General features: G+C 39.6%; 2 protein-coding genes across 5 annotated transcripts in view; one reads left to right on the forward strand and one right to left on the reverse strand.

Moving 5' to 3' along the window:
• Positions 1-5,146, forward strand: part of LOC122555753 (presenilin-associated rhomboid-like protein, mitochondrial) — a 46,336-nt gene extending 41,190 nt beyond the window's left edge. For all 4 annotated transcript variants that reach the window (XM_087993799.1, XM_043701839.2, XM_043701840.2 and 1 more), the window contains exon 10: positions 1,861-5,146. In XM_087993799.1, the coding sequence (XP_087849925.1) occupies positions 1,861-1,975 (115 nt within the window). In that variant the 3' untranslated portion in view covers positions 1,976-5,146. The remainder of the gene's footprint in view (positions 1-1,860) is intronic.
• LOC148148354 (uncharacterized) overlaps positions 1-21,709 on the reverse strand; it is a 58,432-nt gene that overhangs the window by 18,699 nt on the left and 18,024 nt on the right. Inside the window, exon 4 of the mRNA XM_087993801.1 lies at positions 16,645-16,745. Within this exon, the coding sequence (XP_087849927.1) occupies positions 16,645-16,745 (101 nt within the window). The remainder of the gene's footprint in view (positions 1-16,644; positions 16,746-21,709) is intronic.

The raw sequence follows: 21,709 nt of genomic DNA on the forward strand, positions 1-21,709 counted from the left end.
TTTGTTAGTGGTATTGTTTAGTAGCTCAAGAGAAAAACTTGTTAGTGATATGATTAAGTACCTCAAGGAAGAGAAAGAAGCATGGAAGCAGGTATGTTAAAAAAAATTACACTCGTCAATAGTACAAGATGAGGGTGTAGACAAACTACTCAATTCTCATGTATGAGAAAGAGTTCATGATCCCAGAAAAACAGAGAGCGCAAGAGTTAGCCCAGAGCCAAAACCTAGAGGACAACTGGACAGAATGAAATAATGAGATTAAAACCAAACTGGATCCAAGGGCAGATTTATTTTTCCAAAAAATAGGAAGGAAAATTGGAAAAGTTAATTATAATCCTCTGGTGCTTACTAGATTAGTGAAAGCTTCAGGGAACTAAAAGTTATAAAATGTGACATCTGTTGAAAATATGGAGGAAATGACAAATCAATTAACTATAACAATGATGGGAAATAGCTGTCATGTTTGGAATAAGTGAACATTTGAAAAATGTAAGCTGATTAGGAGAGTGCTCAAGACAACAAGATAGGTTTAGAAAAGATGGGTCATATCCACCTAACTCAGTAGAACACTTTAATAGTAGAATTAATAGATGCCCTATCTATGGATTTCAAAAGACATTAACTAGCATTGTAAATCAATGTTGGAGATGACCTTTTTGCAAGAATGGCACATTGGTCAGGGGTTAGGACGCTGGATGAAGATTGGGTAAAATTGAATGTTGCAAATGTTGGCAAAATTGAAATGGGGTTGGTAATAAAGGGGACCACAGTCAAGTTTGTGGGTTGTACTAAGCTAGAATTGATAATGAATTGTTAAGACGATAAGAGCAATGTGACGTAGATTAAGGATATACAGAAGTGAATAATATGAACATCAACATGTGAAGTCATTCATTTTGGAGATAAGAATAACACCTGTCACGGTGTATAGTACTGATTGAATCTTCTGGAAATCGCTGTTCAGTTTTGAAGGCCCCATCCACATTTTAACGGATTTATGCTAACCTTCGAGTAATTCCAGAATTGGTTCATTTGAATGATACTTGCACCATCAGGTGTTCCCATGTCAGCTCGAGTATGGATTAGATGCAAATAGAAATATAATGATTTGGGTTAGAAATATTTCATTTTAAATGTCCAATCACTGCACCATATTGTCCAGTATCAGTAAAGCTCTCTACACTGCATTAATATTGTATAATGCCCTTTCCCATACTAACCATTCTGAAATTTCTGAGTGCCCTTGTTAGTTTAATGCTAAATTAAGGATAGTTTTGGGTTTAAGGGAAGAAGGAACTAAGTTGTGACTCTCAAGATCATTCATCTCATGTCTAAGCTGGAGTTGGCTGGAAGATTGCAATGAAACATCATGGCATAACTTGAAGTACACAGTTCAGTCCCCCTGCTTTCCCATCTCAAAAGAATACTATATCCACTGTATTCTGCCTCTGATGCATTATTACAATTACATTGGACTTTTTGAAATTAAAGAGGAATAATATGTTAGTGTGGAGTGAAATCTGCCACATAGCTTTTCAAGGTCCCCATTTATTCTCCAGCTTATCAATGATTAGAACTCATTTGTTTGCTTGACTGACCAAGCCAGCTACTCCCAAAGTTACTATTTCTCATAGCTCCTATTATACCTGATTTGCTTTCAAATCATTATAGATTTTCTTGTGCAAATAACAAAAACGTAATAGAATTTAACTGAAATTTGTTTGTACACAGTTCTTTTCCACCTGCGCACCTGCTGTGTATTCCCAGGAATTGGTACCTTGAGTAAATTGTTTGAAGTGATGTTATTGTTTGTGGTATCTGCTTAATTAAAATAACATGCTGTTCTTTGTCATTTTTCAGTTGGTATATCTTTTATGGACATGAACTGATTTGGAAGAACAGAGAGCCTCTGGTGAAGGTGTGGCATGACATGAGGACTAAGGGTCCCGGGAGTGGAGGGCGTGGCCCGTCCTAGTCAAAAAGCTGCAATTTAGAAAGAAAAGTGATATCCTCTATGCTTTGGGACAAGCACAGGAGAGAGACAATAACTAAACACTGGGTCCCAGCAGAAGTAGGAGTTTACAGCAGGACCCTGAATTCAGGCAAAGCAACAAGCTGCAGCAAATTTTTAACTTCTGAAGGAGTGTATTTAGACTATTTACAGGACTGTACAGTGAGAAATAAACAGGAGCATTTCGAAGAAAAGGTTTTGACCCGACATTTCTCTTCCCCGTTGCATTAGCTGGCCCCACCCTCCAAAAAGAAACTGACTTGAGACCAACTATTAAAAATCTGTCAGATGCTCGAAGCACATTTGAATTTGACACCATCCTTTACTTTTGCCATAACATAAAACAAAGAACTGTGGCTGCTGGAGGTTCGGAAACAAAAACAGAAATTGCTGAAGAAACTCAGCAGGTCTAGCAGCATCTGTGGGGAGAAAACAGAGTTAATGTTTCGAGTCTGGTAACTGTTCATCAAAATACTTCTGATGAAGAGTCAATGGAATCGAAACGTTAACTCTGTTTTCTCTCCACAGATGCTGCCAGACCTGCTGACTGTCATCAGTTTCTGTTTTTGTTTCATTCACTTGCAATCTGTCCCTGGTTGGGTTAAATGGCATAATATGAAGTTGTCAAATTAGTCCCCACAATATACATCCATTCCCTTATCTGGAGAAAGAATATGTGATGAATGCTCAAGTTTTTACAGCTTAGCCAAATGCATTCAGCATTTGGAAATTATTGCCACAAATTAAAGTTCTCAGAGAACTATTTAGAAATCTGTCATTTATGTGTTGGTTCGGTTGATGTAGGATGTATTAGGGAAACACAAGCCCATTAGCTCAAGTCTAGAGCTCTCAACCTATACATAACCACAATACACACAGTGGTACCACTGGAATTTAATCAGCAAAATCCATGCAGTTTACCAGCCTGGTAAATTCCCACTGCTAATCTGCAAGCTAGGTCCCCTATAACTACTACGCCATTGAATTGAGGAGTTCTCTGGAGCCAATTAGGAAGGTTTAAAGGCGACAAACTATTGAAATTTCAATTTTAATTAATGCTTTGGTACACAGAATATTTTGATCAATTGCCAATCTCTATTTAATGGTCAGGTACAGGGGTTTATAGTTTGCCACCATTATGGTTCTAAGTCTGAGACTGTTGCTGCCATGATCTGTTTCTGGTGAGTGAACAGCATACTTGTCAGACTTGTGCCCCTTTGTGCAAAGGGTGACTGGGTTTCTCAATGACTGAAGGATACTATGGGCTTGTGTCTCTCCCCAGTTAGGGAGGTGGTTCACTTCACCACATTGCACCCACCATGTTGCATTTTAAATCAGCAATGTTTAGTGAGCTCTTTGATGCAAATAAATTGCTCACCTTCACTCCAGTGCTCATACATTCAAATGCTCAGAATGTAATATTGAATGTTTTGTGCCACAGTTGACATTATCACTCTTTTGCTACCAAGTTAAAGGATCACTAACTTTAAATGTTCTGCCACCCTATATTTCTTATCACATCACAAAAAAAAGCATCTAAATCAGCAGTGTTCCAGTACACTTGAAAACTCAAGTTGAGTTGAATGCACTACTCAAATTGTTTAAGTGTCAAGCACTTTATGTAAAGTTGTTGGATTATTTACCATCCTCTCTGCTTTATATAGAACTAGATTTGAATAGGCAAAGGGAAACCATGTCACCTCTCAGGTTTAACCTGTTTTTCAAGCAGGTACATCTGAGTTTTTGTGCACATTGTATATCAGCAGAAGTGCTTTCCTCAAAGGGGTGATTATGGGGGAGAACAGAAAGGACTGCTAGAGCAACCAATAATCCAATAATACAGCATTGAGTTGGGCAAATTATTGGCCCCTGAATTTGAGCTTCACAAACCTTGGAAAGTGTTTTCCTAACTTCTCCTGTTCCTATGTTTCCCCATTATCTTTATTCGAATTGATGTTGAATCGAGGACCACTGTGATTTTGATGACTTAATGACATCCTCAACATTAAACATTGTTGAGTCAGTAGCTAAATTGATTAAAACACTTACAGCCATTTAGAAAGCACTTTATTGTGTCTTCAGGATGTTCCAAAACACTTTATTCATGGTTTTGTTTTTGTAGGAGCAGTCAGTCACAGCAGTCACTTTACTAACAGCAAAGTCACACGCATCCTTGAGGGAGGAATGTTAATCGTAACACTTTGAGTGCTCTTAAATTAGCGCCTTTGGGTCTTTTATAGGGTCCAGGTTATTACTCCACTGAATCATAGTACCTCCAATGGTGATGCACTGTGGAACCAATTTCAGTCGTGTGATTAAGAATGTAGAAGCAAGGATGTTACCTGCTAGGTCATACAATTAGGCGTAGTGAACAAACCAGTCATCACTGTTCCCGGAGAAGTGTTGAGACTGCCAACTATTCTGAGTATGGGAAATCTTATTTCTTAGTTGCCTTGCTCCCATGTACGACTGATTTTGTGTTCTTATGCAACAACTATGTTCAAATATTCAAATGGCTATTGTCAACAATTCCTGTGGTTTGACCCTGTTCTAGCACACAGATTTCAATTAAGCTCTGTCACATTGTGCAATTATTGTTATAATGCTGATGCACTGTGTTGCAGTGCTGTTTTCCAGTAATTTACTCTCATGCTGCTTGGACCTTGAAGGTTTAACCCTACTATGTCAATATTACACCTAAATCAGGGAGTCTAAAGGTATGAAGTACACATTAATTATGCCAACTATGAAACATCTATCATTATTAACCTACGTCATGCCAGAAGTAATCCATAACACAATCAGTTGACTAAATATAGCATTGTATAGTGTCCATACACAACAGTTGGCTATTCATAAATTTTAATTAATTATGTCAGGTTTTGCAAAGTGTAGACAAACTATCAAACAGCTTTTATCTACTCATATTTTTGTTACTTGTGTTCACAATTGACTATGATTGTAAATCAAGCAAGTTACGGATTAACTCCTGTTCCCCTTTTGTGTAACTATTTGCTGCTGCTATTACCTACTCAGTGTTCCTTGGAAAAGCATTGTTTTCAATGAAATTTGGAGCGAATATGTGACAAATCTATGCTGTACTGAATGGCTATATAAATCATTGTTTGAAAATAGCATTATATGTGGATCACTGAATTGAGGTATTTTGGAGAAAATTTACAGCACTGAAACAGGATATTCTCATATTTAAGCTGGAGTTTATTCCCCACCCGAGCCTCCTCCCATTCCTACCTCGAGCCCCATCAACTTTTATTGTATTCATCTAGCTTCCCCTTTATGCCATTTGTCTCAACTGTCACTTGGTAACAAAGATTAACAACCCTGGTTGAAGAGATTTCTTCTGAATTTCCTGTCTTCTGTTTATGGTACTTAGTCTGGTCTTATTGCAAGGAGAAACATTCTTTATATGACTCCCATAGTAAATATTTTCATACCTGTGAGTTACCTTCCATTATTTCAGAGAGGAAAGAGCTCAGTCTGTTCGATTCTTCTTGATGGGTAAAGCTTGGTGTTTTTCTTGCATTGTGTATTAATATATTTTCAGCTGCAGCTTAATATCATCAAATTTTGAAATTGTGCTTGTGATTTCTGGTCCAATTCCTTATGTAAATAGTGAACATTTGACTACCCAGCAGAGTTCCTTGTGGAGCTCTACTTCTATCTTGTGCCACTCTGAATGACCACCTACTCTCCATTCTGTTTTGTACCGAGCTTCCTGTCTGTTATGTAACTAGTCCCCAATTCCAAATGTTCTGACTTTAGTCCCCTAGGTAGCTGCAAGCTATCTCTGTATGCCTTGTATGCAGCAATTGACTTGTGAACTCTTCAGGCAATCTGACTGGCATTCAGAAACTGCCTATTAAATGTGAATCAGCCCCAACCTAGTCAATGTATATTTCGCGTAGGCAATTTGAAGTGTGGAAAATCTGAAGTAAAATCTTGAATATTATGGGATGGCTCAGATTTATTGACCTCTACATTAGTTGTAGAAATCTTGAAATTCAACTCATTGCCAGCCAATCAAGCTGAAGCATTCAGATTTTCTTTCCCCATGTGTGAGATCAAGATGACGTGCTGCATGTCACAAGAAAATGTCAGGATGTTTTAAGAAAATATTTAGTTTTTGGCAGCACTACTCAATAATGGTCACTGTATAGTCAACTACAAATCTACCAGTACATGCTCACTCGCTACAAATGTTCAAAATTGTTGCCAGTCTCCTTAATTTAACTTCAGGTGAAATACATCTGACTACTGGTAATCCTGTTTAATTTACATATCCACACATATCAATTAAGTGCAATGAAGAAAGTTACAATTTAACACAAATTAATTGCAGGGAGAAAGGACTGCAGATGCTGGAGGTCAGAGTCGAGAGTGTGGCGCTGGAAAAGCACAGCTGGTCAGGCAGCATCTGAGGAGCAGGAGAATCAACATTTTGGGCATGAGCCCTTCAACAGGAATTTTCCTGCTCCTCGGATCTGCCTGAGCTGCTGAAATTAATTGCTGCTGTTGGCTGCTCAGTGTTGAAAGCATGGTCTCATTAGCCCTCTTTTTGTATGGTTTCAAATAAACTATCAATATCAGAGTTACATCAAAGTAGATCACCTTTGAGTTCTTCTGAGGGCTGTGTTTTGGTAATGTGTTCCATAGTCTGATTAGGAGCTCTACAGTTGTGTTCTCTGGATGGTTTAATCTTTCATTAATGTGGTTGCAGCATCTAACAAGACTGGTACTGATGTTTGTCCAGTGTTTGCAAATATGGTTTGATCTTTTTTGAATCTTAAATTAGCTTTATTGTCACATATACGCATGAAATGTTTACACATCGCTACTTATGGTGCCATCTTAGTTACAAAGGTACAGATTCTTGAGTACAAATTCATAGGAAAAAAAATAGAAAAATAAAGAAATAACAAGTCCAGCGTTACAGACCTTCAAAAGTACAAAGTCATAGCAATAAATTAGAAAATTAAAGAAATAAAAAGTTCAGAACAACAGTCTTTCCATGATAACATAAAGAAAATTTAAGACGAGGTCCACTTCAGGTTTAATGTGCATAAGAAGGTGATGTGGCCTTCTTGCTGTTCTTTCAGTCTTTGCATCATTAGCTATCAAAGCTGAGAGAAGATCTTTGAGTGGTTTGGCAACTATCTGAAATGGCCTTCTGTGTCTGAGATTGGTTGGTTGTCCATTGGTTTAATCAGAGTCGAAGAGTGGTGCTGGAAAAGCACAGCTGGTCAGACAGCTTCCAAGGAGCAAGAGAATTGATGTTTTGAGCATAAGCTCTTCATCAGCCTATATCATATTTGATGGAGACTGTATATTCATGGCAAAGGTGTGTCATGCCATAATGGTAAATACATGTAGCAAAGAGGTTGGTGTTGATAAAAGTGTTCTGGGATAATTCTCCAAGTGAAGCAGCAGATTTGTTATCTGGACATGATAACCATGGTAGAGAGCAACATGTTGAATGTAATTTTACTGAAGATCATAACCTATGCATACTACTTCTATGAGCTTCACAGCAGGTAATGAAACTTAATGACTAGGAACAGGGAATTCAGCTAATGTTTTTTTGTATTTTTTATATATATATTTATTGAAAATTTTTTACTGTTTTCCCAAAAAAACCCTAAAAGTAATAAAAGTGCAGAAGTACAGAAAAGTAGAAATAATATCACATTATATTACAGTAACGTTAACAATTAACTGCCTACTACTCTTCAAGATATAGTCATCTTATATTTCCTTAAGCAGAATTAGAATAAGCTCAAATAAAATAGTATTAAATTAAATTACATTATACTACATTAGACTACTCCATTGGCCGCACCTCCAACAAAGCTCCCGTCCATAGGAGCAACAGTTATTATACCTACTAGCTCCCTCCCCCCACCATAGACCACCACATACAGCCCTTGTAAATATATAAAGGCCCTAATCAGTACCACTGATAGGTCTATGTAATTTAGGAAGGGCTGCCATGTCTTATAAGATTGCTATGTTCTATGGCACACCATATTTGTCAGATAATCTTGAGGAACATGCTCCATCACAAGTTTGTGCTACCACGCAAGACTTGGAGGTTTTTCTAATATCCAATTCGTTAGGAAGTTTTTCCTTGCACAGTGTGTAAGAATGTTAAATAACCTCTTGCCGTGCTCACCCAGAGGGCAGATTCGGTTGTCCCAAAAGAAGGGATACCAGATCCTCTTTAACTTCAATTCCCAGGATCTTCTCCAGCTCATTCACTATGGCACCCCAGTATCCACGAATCTTGTAGCAGGACCAAAAGCAATATGTAAGGGTGTCCATGCTAATTTTACATTTGGACATTTTGGAGAAGATCTTTTCTTAATCTTTGTTTGCTTCTCTGGTGCCATTTGGGCCCTGTAAGGATTTTCAATTTCATTGCTTGTGCTTTATTTTCTTTACATTCCCCTATATATCCTATGTTTCCAGTGAGATTTCTTCCTCTAACTCCTGATCCCAGATCCCATGGAGTCTCTCCATATCCCCCAAGGTGTTTCCTCTGCAGATGATATATGGTACTAACCGAGAGAGCGCCCCCTACATCGGAGCACTCTTCTTTCTGATGAAGGGTATTCCTGATGAAGTGCTTTTGCCCGAAACGTCGGTTTTACTGTTCCTCGGATGCTGCCTGAACTGCTGTGCTCTTCCAGCACCACTAATCCAGAATCTGGTTTCCAGCATCTGCAGTCATTGTTTTTACCTACTTTTCTTTCTATAACCAACTTGTAGGGCTGAGCCAAGAGTGTGGTCTTCTTTTAGATAGATATATCTAAACTTTTAGATATACTTTTTCCACGTATGGAGTCAGCTATTACAAGGGGGCATAGCTTTAAATTAAGGGGGGGTAGGTATAGGACAGATGTTAGGGGTAGGTTCTTTACTCAGCGAGTGATGAGTTCATGGAATGCCCTGCCAGTAGCAGTGGTGGACTCTCCCTCATTATGGGCATTTAAGCGGGCATTGGATAGGCATATGGAGGATAGTGGGCTAGTGTAGGTTAGGTGGGCTTGGATCGGCGCAACATCGAGGGCCGAAGGGCCTGTATTGCGCTGTATTCTTCTATGTTCTATATTACTTACAGTGTGGAAACAGGCCCTTTTGTATATAATTCCTAACCTGGAACTATCGGAGAAGATCCCTGTTAGGAATCCCATATTTCTGACTTAATTGGTTGAAAACCATCAAGACCTCGCCCTCAAATAAATCTCCCAAACAGGAGATTCCCTTACCCTCCCATGCTCTGAAGCCGGAGTCCATTGACCCCGGTCTAAATCCTGGGGCTCCCACTAATGGGATGAACGGCAAAGTCTTAAGCAAATTGCCGCATTATCCTTCATGATTTCACCGTATTTATAATAATCGGGCTCTCACAGTGCTCAACCACACATCTCATCTTATTCACAAACAGTAAGTTGATGAGGGGACATCCCACCTGTGAGGCCTCAACATCAAACCATATCGACCTTGAGTCCTTACGCACCCATTCACCCACATATGACAGCAGGATACCTATTTTGTATCTCTTCAGATCTGGGAGGTCTACCCCCAACAAATTCTGCGGTATTTGGTAAATTTAATTAGGTGGTGCCTACGGCACCAAATAAATGATCCAAGCCAACCGGCAAACCTCCCCAATACCTGTGTGGGTAATAACAAAGGGAGCATCCTCATGGGATATAATAACTGAGGAAGAACACTCATTTAATCAAGGCTATACAACCTAACCATGATATGGGTAGTCCCTCCCACCACTGCAAGGAGTTCAGCTAATGTTAATGATCAGTTCAATTTTAAAAAAATAAGTTTTGGGTCCAAGAAGGTAACTCATTACCTTTTCAAAGCTAATTAATAGATGGGCAATAAATCATGTCCAGGACAGCCATTCCCAATCTCTTAATTAGCTTCGAAAAGACAATGAACCATTGCACGTTTAGATCCATTCTCTTTCTGTATTCCAAATCATAAGGAAGTGGTGCCTTAGTACCATGTCACAGGGACATGGTTTAAATCCCACCATGGCAAATAGTGAAATTCAAATCCATTAAAAATATGGAAATCAAAGCCAGCCTGATGGTGACCATGTAACCAATATTGATTCTCATAAAAAACCATTTGGCAGGATGGGAAGTTGATTAGGCATTCTATCCATCTGGTTCACTAATGTCCTCTAAGGAAGGAAATCTGCTGTCCTTACATGTGACTCCAGAGCCATAGCAATGTGGCCGAGTCAACTGCCCTCTGAAATAGCTTAGAAAACAGTACAGTTCAAGGACAATTAGGGATGGGTGGTAAATGTTGTGATGTCCACATCCAATGGACAAATAAATAAAAAAATGCCAGATTGCATGAAGAAAAGGCAAGCTCAAGAACAGTCTTCAGGTTTGGATTTCTTTACAACGCTGTAGCCATTTACAAGTTTGCTGGCAACACTACTCTCCCGCCATTGTTGTTCTAGCAGCAGGAAGTGCGTTGAGCAGGCTGCTGTCAGAAAGGTGAGCAAAAAATTTAAAAACTCACGTCTAGCGTTGCGGCTAGCCATTTTCCAGCAGCAGAGGCAGAGGTGAACACCGGGGCTGCCGGCAATATATCTGGGCAGCAGCTGAACCGGAGACACTACATGTGTACTGTCTCCCACCCACCCTCCTGCACTAACGAAAAAAACCTTGTGGTAAGTTGATTGGTTAAAATGTAACTTTTTTTTATCATCTTCTATTAATTGGTTAATTGAATAAGACTATAGTAGAGAGGTACTAGAAATTATTTAACTCAAATTTGTATATATTAATTAACTAGGCAGAGATGGCTGGGCAGGTGATGTGCTATAGCTGTATGATGTGGGAGCTGGCTGATCCCATTGTGAACGGCAGTGACCACATTTGCAGCAAGTGTTGGTTGCTGGAGGAACTCCAGCTCAAAGTTGATCTGGTATCTGAGATACAAACACTGTGGCACATCCGGGAGGGGGAGAGTTACCTGGACGTTTTGTTTCAGGAGGCAGTCGCAACTGGTAGATTAAGTAATTCAAATTCAGTCAGTGGTCAGGGACAGCAGGCTGTGATTGCAAGTGAGGCAGGTGGGGGGGGATCCTGAGTTCAGTAGTAGAGGAGCCTCAGTTTTTGTCCTTATCCAACAGGTATGAGATTTCTTGCTCCCTGTATGGATGAGGAAAAGGGCTGTGGACAGGATGAGCCAGCTGACCACGGCACCATGGTGCAGAAGGCCATTCAAGAGGGGGGAGTAAAAAGCCAAGTGATAGTTATAGGAGAGTCCCGCATGGTGTGTTGCGTGCCTGATGCCAGGGTGCAGGACATCTCTGACCGGCTTGAAAGGATATTGGAGTGGGAAAGGCAGGATCCAGTTGTTGTGGTCCATGTTGGGACTAACAACATTGGCAAGGCTATGATGGAGGACCTGTTTGGGGATTATTGAGCACTAGGAAAGAAATTAAGGAACAGGTCCTCAAGGGTCATAACCTCTGGATTACTGCCTCAACCACATGCAAATTGGCTTAGGGATAAGAAAATTAGGGAAGTAAACACGTGGCTAAGGGACTGGTGTGGGAAAGAGGGGTTCCATTTCATGGGGCATTGGTATCAGTTTTGGAACCGCGGGGATCTGTAGCAATGGGACGGTCTCCACCTGAACTGATCTGGAACCAGTGTTCTTGCAAAAAGGATAAAGTGGTCGCTAGGACTTTAAACTTATGTTTTGGGAGGAAGGGAAAGGGAAAGCGACAGAAATTATGGTGATAAATAAAAAGATAAGCAGCAGGTTAGCATGTGTGTAGGAGGGTTTAAGTTCAAGGCAGACTATGAAAGAAGCAAAAATGAAAGATGACTCAGGAAATATTGAAGATGTTGTGAATCATGACGGTAAGAAAGCTAGCACAAAGGCACTTTATGAATGCTACGAGCGTTCAGGTAACAAGATGGGTGAGTTAACGGCTCAAATCATCGTGAACAAATATGTTTGATAGCAATCATGGAGACATGGTTACAGAATGGTCATGACTGGGAATTAAATATCCAGGGGTACCAGACAGGACAGACAGGAATGTAAGGGAGGTAGTGTAGCTCTGATATTCAAGGATGACATCAGGGCGGTGCTGAGAGATGTTATAGGTTCTATGGAGCATAAGGTCGAATCCATTTGGATGAAAATTAGGAATTCCAAGAAGAAATAGTTACTGATAAGTGTAGTCTATAGGCCATCAAATAATAACATCACATTGGGGCAGGCAGTACACAAGGAAATAATTAATGCCAACAAATATGGTATGGCTATTATCATGGGGGATTTTAATCTGCATGTAGATTGGTCAAACCAGCTTGGTCAGGGTAACCTTGAGGAGAAGTGTAACCGCGATAGTTTTCTTGAACAGCATGTAATGGAACCAATGAGAGAGCAAGCTAGCCTAGATCTGGTCCTATGTAATGAGACAGGAATGAGTAATGACCTAATAGTCAGGGATCCTCTTGGAAGGAGTGATCGCAGTATGGTTGAATTTAAAATACAGCCGGATAATGTGAAGATAAAATCCAATCCCAGGGTCCTATGCTTGAATAAGGGGGACTATGGCAGATGCAGCATGGGTTCATGAAGGGCAGGTCATGCATCACCAATCTTTTGGAATTCCTTGAAGACATTTCAAGCAAGGTGGACAATGGGGATGCAATGAATGTGGTGTACCTAGATTTCCAAAAGCCCATTGACCAGGTGCCGTACATGAGGTTGCTGCATAAGATAATAATGCATCTTGTTAGGGGAAGAATATTAGCGTTGATAGATGTTTGGATGTCTGACAGGAAGCAAAGAGTGGGGATAAATGAGTGTATTCTGGCTGGCAATCAGTGACTAGTGGTGTGCCTCAGGGATCAGTGTTGGGACCACAATTATTTACAATTTATATAGATGAATTCGGGACCACGTATACACTGTCAAATTTTGTCGATGACACTAAGATGAGTAGCAGAGCAGAGTGTGCAGAGGACTGTGAAAATTTGCAGAGGAACATCGATTCATTGAGTTGAGTGGGCAAAGGTCTGGCAGCTGGAATAAATGTGAAGTCATCCATTTTGGTAGGAGTAACAGCAAAATAGATTATTACTTGAATGGTAAAAAGTTGCAGCATGCTGATTTGCAGACGGATCTGGGTGTCCTTGTGCATGAATCACAGAGGGTTGGTCTGCAGGTAGAAGTAATTAGGAAGACAAATGGAATTTTGTCCTTCATTGCTAAAGGATTGAGTTTAAAAACAGAGAGGTAATGAAACAGCTGTACAAGGTACTGGTAAGGCCACATCTGGAGTACTATGTGCAGATTTGGTCTCCTTACTGAAGAAAGGACGTACTGGCACTGGAGGGGATGCAGAGGAGGTTTACTAGGTTGATTTCCGAGTTGAGGGGGTTGGCTTATGAGGAGAGGCTGAGTAGATTGGGATTGTATTCATTGGAATTCAAAAAATGAGGGGGAATCTTATAGAAAAATATGAAATAATGAATGAAATCGATAAAATAGAAATGGATAGGATGTTTCCACTAGTGGGTGAGACTAGAACAAGAGGGCATAGCCTCAAGATTAGAGGAAGCAGATTTAGGACTGAACTGAGAAGGAACTTCTTCACCCAGAGGGCTGTTAATCTACAGAATTCCTTGCCCAGGGACGTAGTTGACACTACTTCAGTATTCGCTTTTAAAGCTAAGATAGATACTTTTTTGAACAATAAAGGCATTAAGGGATATGGTGAAAATGCAGGTAAGTGGAAGTGAGTCCACAAAAAGATCAGCCATCATCTTATTGAGTGGTGGAGCAGGCTCAAAGGGCCAAACAGCCTACTCTTGCTCCTAGTTCTTATGTTTTTACGTTGTAGGTCAGATCTCAAACAATGAAAGGGATAGAATACAGGGAAGAGACTGAGTGCTTAGCATCATAGTGTAAAGATAATCTCTCCATCAAAGGAAGCAGAATGGAGGGCACATGCTTTTCTGCATCAATGGTGTTGAGATGGAGATGATCGAAAGGAGACAAGTTCCTGGGAGTGACACTCATCAATGATCTGTCCTGGTCCAGTCACATTGATGCAACAGTCAAAGAAGACACAACAATATTTCTAGTTCCTCAGGAAGCTAAGAAAATTTAGAATGTTTGCAAGTTCTCATACCAATTTTCATAGATACAGCATAAAAAGCATCCTATCTATATGCATCATAATGTGATAGAGCAACTGCTGTTCCCAAGTCTGCAAGAAGCTACAGAGAGTCATGAACCTAGCCCAAACCAGCCTTCTGGGACATCTGCTGAGTGCTGAGTATTGTGAGAAAAGCATGTGGAACAGGGCAGAGATTGGACATGAGAGATGTCATGGGGTGTTATGGGTAATTAATGAGACACATTTGGTAAGTTAGGTTTCACAGGGAACAAACACTCGAACAACAGGTTAAAATTCAGCTCATTATTACTGTTGATGAATATTGGAATGGTATTAAGAAGAACTTTTGATAGAAAATAAAAATGCATCTTAAGGACACCTTTTTCATTTTTTCTTTGGAAGCAGGTGTGAAGATAGGTTTGTAACATATTTTATCATTTTTGGAATTTTGGATTGTTTTAAGGAAAGTTGCAGGTTAATGTGGGTCAGTTCAATGAAGATTTTTTTTTCAAATAAGAAGTCAGCACTTTATTGTGGGATACTGACCTGAATCCAACATGGATTAGAAACCATGTGGCTGCAGACCCTTGTGTTCATGGAAGAATGTTTATATTTTAGAGATTATGGAAGGCATTGTGGCCATTAGCTTTACTTTCAGTTCAATTCATAAAACGTCAGAGCTGAGTTCAAAAACAAGTTTTAGTTTCTCTCCTGCCATCATCTTTCTCATCATTTGTTGTATTGTGTATATCCACATCTACAAGTTTGAGTTCAAGACTGACTGGTCAAAGACTGGTGCTGAGGTCAAGAAGTATCCTGAAACTGGGCTTCCATTAGTCTGTAACAGACAGACAGCGTTATAGGCTAAATACTATAATACATGGCATTTAGAGATTTACTGATCTGATTACATTATTAATAGATTACTCTCTAAAGTTTATTGTCTAATGCCAGTCAGTGCATGTGCTTCTCTCTTTACACTCTGCTTTTTAATACAATCTATGTCCAGAGTGTAGCAGCTCTATAACTTCATTGTGAAGTTGTTCCAAGGTCTAGAATTTGTTAGTTCAGTTGTTTGGACAGCTAGTGATGCATAATGACATCAATAGCATGGGTTCAATTCCCATAGGCTGAGGTTAGCATGAAGGCCCTGTGTTCTCAACCTCGCCCCTGAAGTGTGGTGACTCAGAGGTTAAACCAGCACCAGTGTTGTTTCTCTCTTTCCAATGAGAGAGTAGCCCTATGAGTCTCTGGGTCAATGATGACTTTACCATTAGCAGAACCTAAAGGTCTTATAGAAGAAATACATCATAAATAAATGCTCTACTGTAAGGCTAAAGTCAGTCCTTGTTTGAAAATAGCACTAGCTACTTAAAGACGAAGAACTCAAGTTAATATTCTAGGGGAGTTAAAGGTCTCTTGGTGGCTTCCCCTGATATTCTGAGGGATGTTTATTCTTTGTAATTGAAGCCATAACCTCAAAAACTCTCACCCTAAGGTGTTTTTTACACACCAACCATGGCTCTGGAAATTACACACAAACTTTCAATCTAGTTCCAACCTCAGAACAGCATCCGATTCCATTACTGCCATGGACACTAAAAATGAACATTGAACTTGCCAAATTTACCAGTCTAGCAGTTGAATTATGACCGATTAATTGGAGAAAACATGCATGCTACATCATATCGACCTAGCTGTGTCTCGTTCCAGTCACAGCACACTGCATTGGCTGGTTTGGATTGTAGATCAAGTCGTAGACTGTTGGTGGCACTTCACTACAGCTTTTCAATGGGAACCAGGAAAGGGAATGGACACTACTCACAGAGGCAGGTTCTTTGTCTCCAGATTGATTTTCAAAAATGATTCCTAGTTAGTAATCCCCAAATATCTACCATTATGTGAAACTACAGCAATGGAATCTACCATAACTGGCTTTTAGATGATTAATTCTTCATTTCCAGCTAATACTTGTGCTGACATGTGACTCTAATTTAGTTTTGAAGTGTAATATCAATCTTGGAGCTGGCTGACTACTGACATCAAACAGTGTAGTATTGGCATGCTGCTTCACCATTTATTTGCAGAATCTATACTAGTCACTAAGAGTTGCCTGATGATAAATTACTAACTTCAAGTTAAACTAATCTAATCTAGTTAACATAATCTGATTTCAGGCTCCCGAGATTTTTTTTTCATTCCATGTTTGGCCTCCTTGATCCCTTAACGTAAAAGGTATTTGTGACCTTGAGTAAGGAATTGCTTCAGTGTTTTATGAGTTATTGCCACAGAACTGACTGATGATGCAATCTTCACCTGATAGCAGCGGAAAATAACTCTGCTCTTCTCCTGTTTCTGCATTTGCTTTTGTTGTGAACAAACACCATTTGTAACTCACCAACCTACTCCAAGTATTGAAGATCCCCACCTCTGTCCATGAGTGAAAACTGTTCATTCTGTAATTGTTGTAGCAGCAGCAACAGCAGCTTTGTTGGAACCAGGTCTGCTGGTAGGTCACTGGGTATGGATCTAAAAATGTATCAACAATATGCTCAGCTAGATGAACATTTCATTTATTTTATTCATTCACGGAAAGTGGTCGTAGTTGGCTGGGCCAATATTTATTACCCATCCAAGAGGGTAGTTAAGAGTCAAACACATTATTGGAGTCACATGTTGGCCTCACCAGGTCAGAATGGCCGTTTTCTTCTCAAAAGAGTACTTGTGAACTTGATGGGTTTTGTGGTCATCGTTAGACTCTTAATTCCAAATTTAAAATAAAATTCAAATTTCACCCTGCTGGGATTCAAACACAGGTCCCCAAGAACATTTCCTGAGTCTCTAAATTAATAGTCTGGTGATAATACCAATAACCATTGCTTCCCCCACCTTAAGCCAGCTAACAATCAGCACCAAAGAGATGCCAGCAACTGCCATAAAATGAAAATATCTAGGATTATATACATTCTACATGGCACAGAAACAGACCATTCAGCCCAATCAGTCCATGTTGCTGTTTAATACTCTATTCAAGTCTCCCCCATCTAAATCTTTTATTGTCCCTCACGTTTATTAATTTTCCCCTTAAGCACATCCACAGTGAATGGGGGTGATGTCCTTGGAAAACCTGAGCAGCAGTGAATATATTTTGTAATGGGAGTCAATTGGCTAGGTTCCAAGAGTTCCAAAAATCTCATGCAAATAGTTTGCAGTAAAAGATAGAAGTTAATAAATCTGATTTTTAATACATATAAAATGTCCTGAGAAAAAAATTGAAAACCGAAAACTAATAAAGTTTGTAACACTAACTTCCCGTTATAAGGCTGTTCATCCAAATGGGAGGACCATAACAATAATGAGAACCTACATGCAAATATTTCAATATTGATACATTGCAAATAATACTCCCCACATTGTTCACTTCCTAGTCAGCAAATACAAGCACTGTACATCATGGACAGTTTCTGTGTTTTTTAAAATATTCATTTAGGTGATTTTTCATTTTTTGACTTTTTCTCCAATCTGATAAGTGAACAGTAGACCCATACTGGGTGAAATAATGTCTAGAGTATTGTGCTAATTCATGAATAATGAGACACGACCCTCTACTATTCCCTTCAACCATTCCCGTAGTACTGAGTTCTGCATACTTGCCATGCTTTGGGTACCAAAGTTTCTTCCAAATTCAAGTAAAATACTCCAAATGGTAGAGATCTGGAATAAAAATAGCAAGTGCTGGAGAAACTCAACAGGAACAGCAACATCTGCACTTTTTAGGTATGATTTTTCAGAATTGGATGGCCGTCATATCAGATTTGAAATGTTAATTCTGCTTCTGTCATCACAGATGCTGCCAGACCTGCTGAGTTTCTTCAGCACTTTCCATTTTTATTTCTTTCAAATTCTCTGTTGGATTTATTGGTGACTACCTTATATTGAAGACTTCCAGCTTTGCTATTCCCCACGAGGAAATATTCTCACTGTATCCAATCTATCAAAAGCATTCCATAATATTTGGACCAAATTAAATGAATTAACAGCACAAATCGAGGTTAATGGATATGATCTTATAGCCATAGACATAGTTACAAGGAAATAAAAGCTGGGAACTAACACAGGAGAGTGTGACTTTATAGAAGGGCAGGAGACAGGGAAGGGGAGTGGTACAGCATTGTTGATTTGGCTGGAATAGATATGCTTGCAAGAGATGATGTTAGATCAGATGTATAGAATGCATATGGTTGGAAGTGAGAAGTAACGAACGAAAGAAGCCACTGTTTGGAATAGGCCCCCCTAACAGTTAGCTGCCAGACAGAGAGTAAACCCTGAGATAAATACCGCATGTTAAAAAGGGAGTACACTCATCATGGGTGACTTTAATCTTCAAGAATACTGTGACAATCAAATTGGCAAAGGCAGCCATGTACATATAGTGTGTTCAGGATAGTTTTCTAGAAAACTATATTTGGTGGATCCACCCAGGGGTTAGAATATTTTGGATATGATAATGTATAATGAAGAATGTTTAGTAAATGACCTCAGAGTAAGAGATCTCTGAAGGAGAAGTGACCATGACATGGGAAACTTAGCAAACAACAGTCTCAAACCTAAATAAGAGTATTAATTATAGGGATAAAGACTGAGATGGCTGGGGTGGACTGGGAAAGGTGTTTAGCAGAAAAAACAGGTGTGGAATAATGACAGACATTTACAAAATAATTATGACTTAGTGCAAAAACTGTATCCCAGTGAGGAATAAGTACTCTTGAATGGAGATAAGCCAACCATGACCAATGAACAAAATTAAGGATTGTATCAAATTGAAAGAAAACTTGACAAAATTAACAGAAAAGTGGGAACAATGGAAGAGCTGAATGTTATTTAAATGAGGGAAGACAGCAGAAAGCTGCAGCACGTAGGAATTTAGGGTTCCTTGTGCATGACTGCCAGAAAGCTACCATCCATTTCAGCAGATAATAAAGGCAAATTAACTGTTGGCCCTTATTTCAAAGTGAATGGAGTATAAAAATAAGGAGGTCTTGCGAAAACTATATCTAGTTACAAAATCACACAACACCAGGTTATGGTCCAGCAGGTTTATTTGGAAGTACCTACTAGCTTTTGGAGAGCTGCTCCTTCATCAGGTGGAATTCGAGATAGTCCAGAGAAGGTTCAGTAGGTTGATACCATGTATGAAGGGATTTCCTTATCAGGAATGTTGAGTAGGTTGGAATTTAGAAGAATGCAAGGTGACCTTATTGAAACATACAAGAATCTGAGGGACACAGATTGATATGGGAAGGTTGTTTCCTATTATGGGGGAATCTAGGACCAGAGAACTTCTAATCTCAGATTAAGGGTTGGCCATTTATGACAGAGATGAGTAGGATCTTTCCACCACAGACTGCTGTAAAGTTGGGTCATTAAGTTTATTCAAAATTGAGATAGACAGATTTTTAATCAGGAAGGGAATCTAGGGTTATTAGGACGAGGCAGGAGACTTGAGTTGAGGATTATCATACAGTCATAGAATCATAGAGACGTACAGCATGAAAACAGACCCTTTGGTCCAACTTGTCCATGCCAACCAGATATCCCAACCCATTCTAGTCCCACTTGCCAGCATCTGGCCTATATCCCTCCAAACCATTCTTGCTCATATACCCATCCAGATGCCTTTTGAATGTTGCAATTGTACCAGCCTCCACCACTTCCTCTGGCAGCTCATTCCATACACGTACCACCCTCTGCGTGTAAAGGTTGCCCCTTAAGTCTCCTTTATATTTTTCCCCTCTCACCCTAAACCTATGCCCTCTAGTTCTGGACTCCCCCACCTCAGGGAATAGACTTTGTCTATTTATCCTATCCATGCCGCTCATGATTTTATAAGCTTTTATAGGGTCACCCCTTAGCCTCCGTCGCACCAGGGAAAACAACTCCAGCCTGATCAGCGTCTCCCTGTAGCTCAAATCCTCCAAACTTGGCAACATCCTTGTAAATCTTTTCTGAATCCTTTCATGTTTCACAACATCTTTCCGATAGGAAGGAGACCAGAATTGCAGGCAATATTCCAACAGTGGCTTAACCAATGTCCTGTACAGCCGCATCATGACCTCCCAACTCCTGTACTCAATACACTGACCAATAAAGGAAAGCATACCAAACGCCTTCCTCACAATCCTATTTACCTGCGACTCCACTTTCAAGGAGCTATGAAACTGCACTTCAAGGTCTCTTTGTTCAGCAACACTCCCTTGGATCTTACCATTAAGTGTATAAGTCCTGCTAAGATTTGCTTTCCAAAAATGCAGTACCTTGCATTTATGTAAATTAAACTCCATTTCCATGTCTCAGCCCATTGGCCCATCTGATCAGATCAGTCCTGATCTCATTGAATAGCAGAGGAGACACAATAGGCCAAATGGCATATTTCTGCTCCTATATCTCATACTCTTCTAATGTCTATGCATAGCGAACAGCAGCCTAACAAACATTACGAGAACTAGACTTTCCTTCCAAAATCTGACAACATCCAGAGTGTACACTATAGTTAAACTTCCACCAAAAATTGTCCATTAAATTTTCTGTCTCATGAAACGGATTTGGCTGCTGGCTCTGCACGTGTAAACATTTGTGAAGGGTTCAGGGCAGCGGACTCCAGAAAATTTTCCATATTTCCGGTCTTTTAACCAAATGAAATTGGAGAAAGAGTTTGGTCAGTGAGACAACTGGTGCAGAATAAAGAAAAGGCCACTGCTTTAATGTTAAACATTGTCTAATAGGTGGAAATTTAACTCATCTTAACCTCAAAGTACACTTTGTAATAATGCATATGAACTGACCCATTGTCTGGATCCTGACTTCTCTTGCTGGTTTACGTCATGTCATTAAAAGAACAATGCAGGTTTGTAAAAGTCTTCAGATGGATCAGTACACTTTAGAAAAGTGTTACATAAAGACTGATTTGATTGATGTCAAAAAATAATGGCAGGCCGAGACAATTTATTCCCATTTGCAGTAGTAGGTTGGGTGGTTTTGGGGTCTGCGTATATATTTCACAGGGAACTGTTTCTTCTTTTCCATTAGCAGACATTTAGGCCATGCTGCCAGTGGAACACAATTTATTATGTTGAAAAATGTGGTGCTGGAAAAGCACAGCAGGTCAGGCAGCACCCGAGGAGTTATTTATTAGGTATCTTCATGAGATTGCTGGACCAGTCCTGACTGAGACAAGATGAGGTCTGTACTAATGCAGCTAAGTTCGAGCCAATATGGTTTTCAGCACCAGAGAAACGGGTCAGAATTTGGGATGTTCATTATCAAATATCTTGCTTATATACAGTAGAAACCGGCACCAGGAAGGGGATCTTTTAAATGTTGACCATAATAAACAAAGTTGATTTTCTTGCCAGTTCATTTAAATTTCTTTCTCTATTTAGTTGTAGAGTGCCACATGGTCAATTATTAAGGTTTGGCCGTTCAGATTATACATT

The sequence above is a fragment of the Chiloscyllium plagiosum genome, unplaced genomic scaffold (genome assembly GCF_037043375.1).
Source record: "Chiloscyllium plagiosum isolate Xiang-an unplaced genomic scaffold, Cpla_swu_hap1 HiC_scaffold_13, whole genome shotgun sequence".
NCBI classification, from domain to species: domain Eukaryota; kingdom Metazoa; phylum Chordata; class Chondrichthyes; order Orectolobiformes; family Hemiscylliidae; genus Chiloscyllium; species Chiloscyllium plagiosum.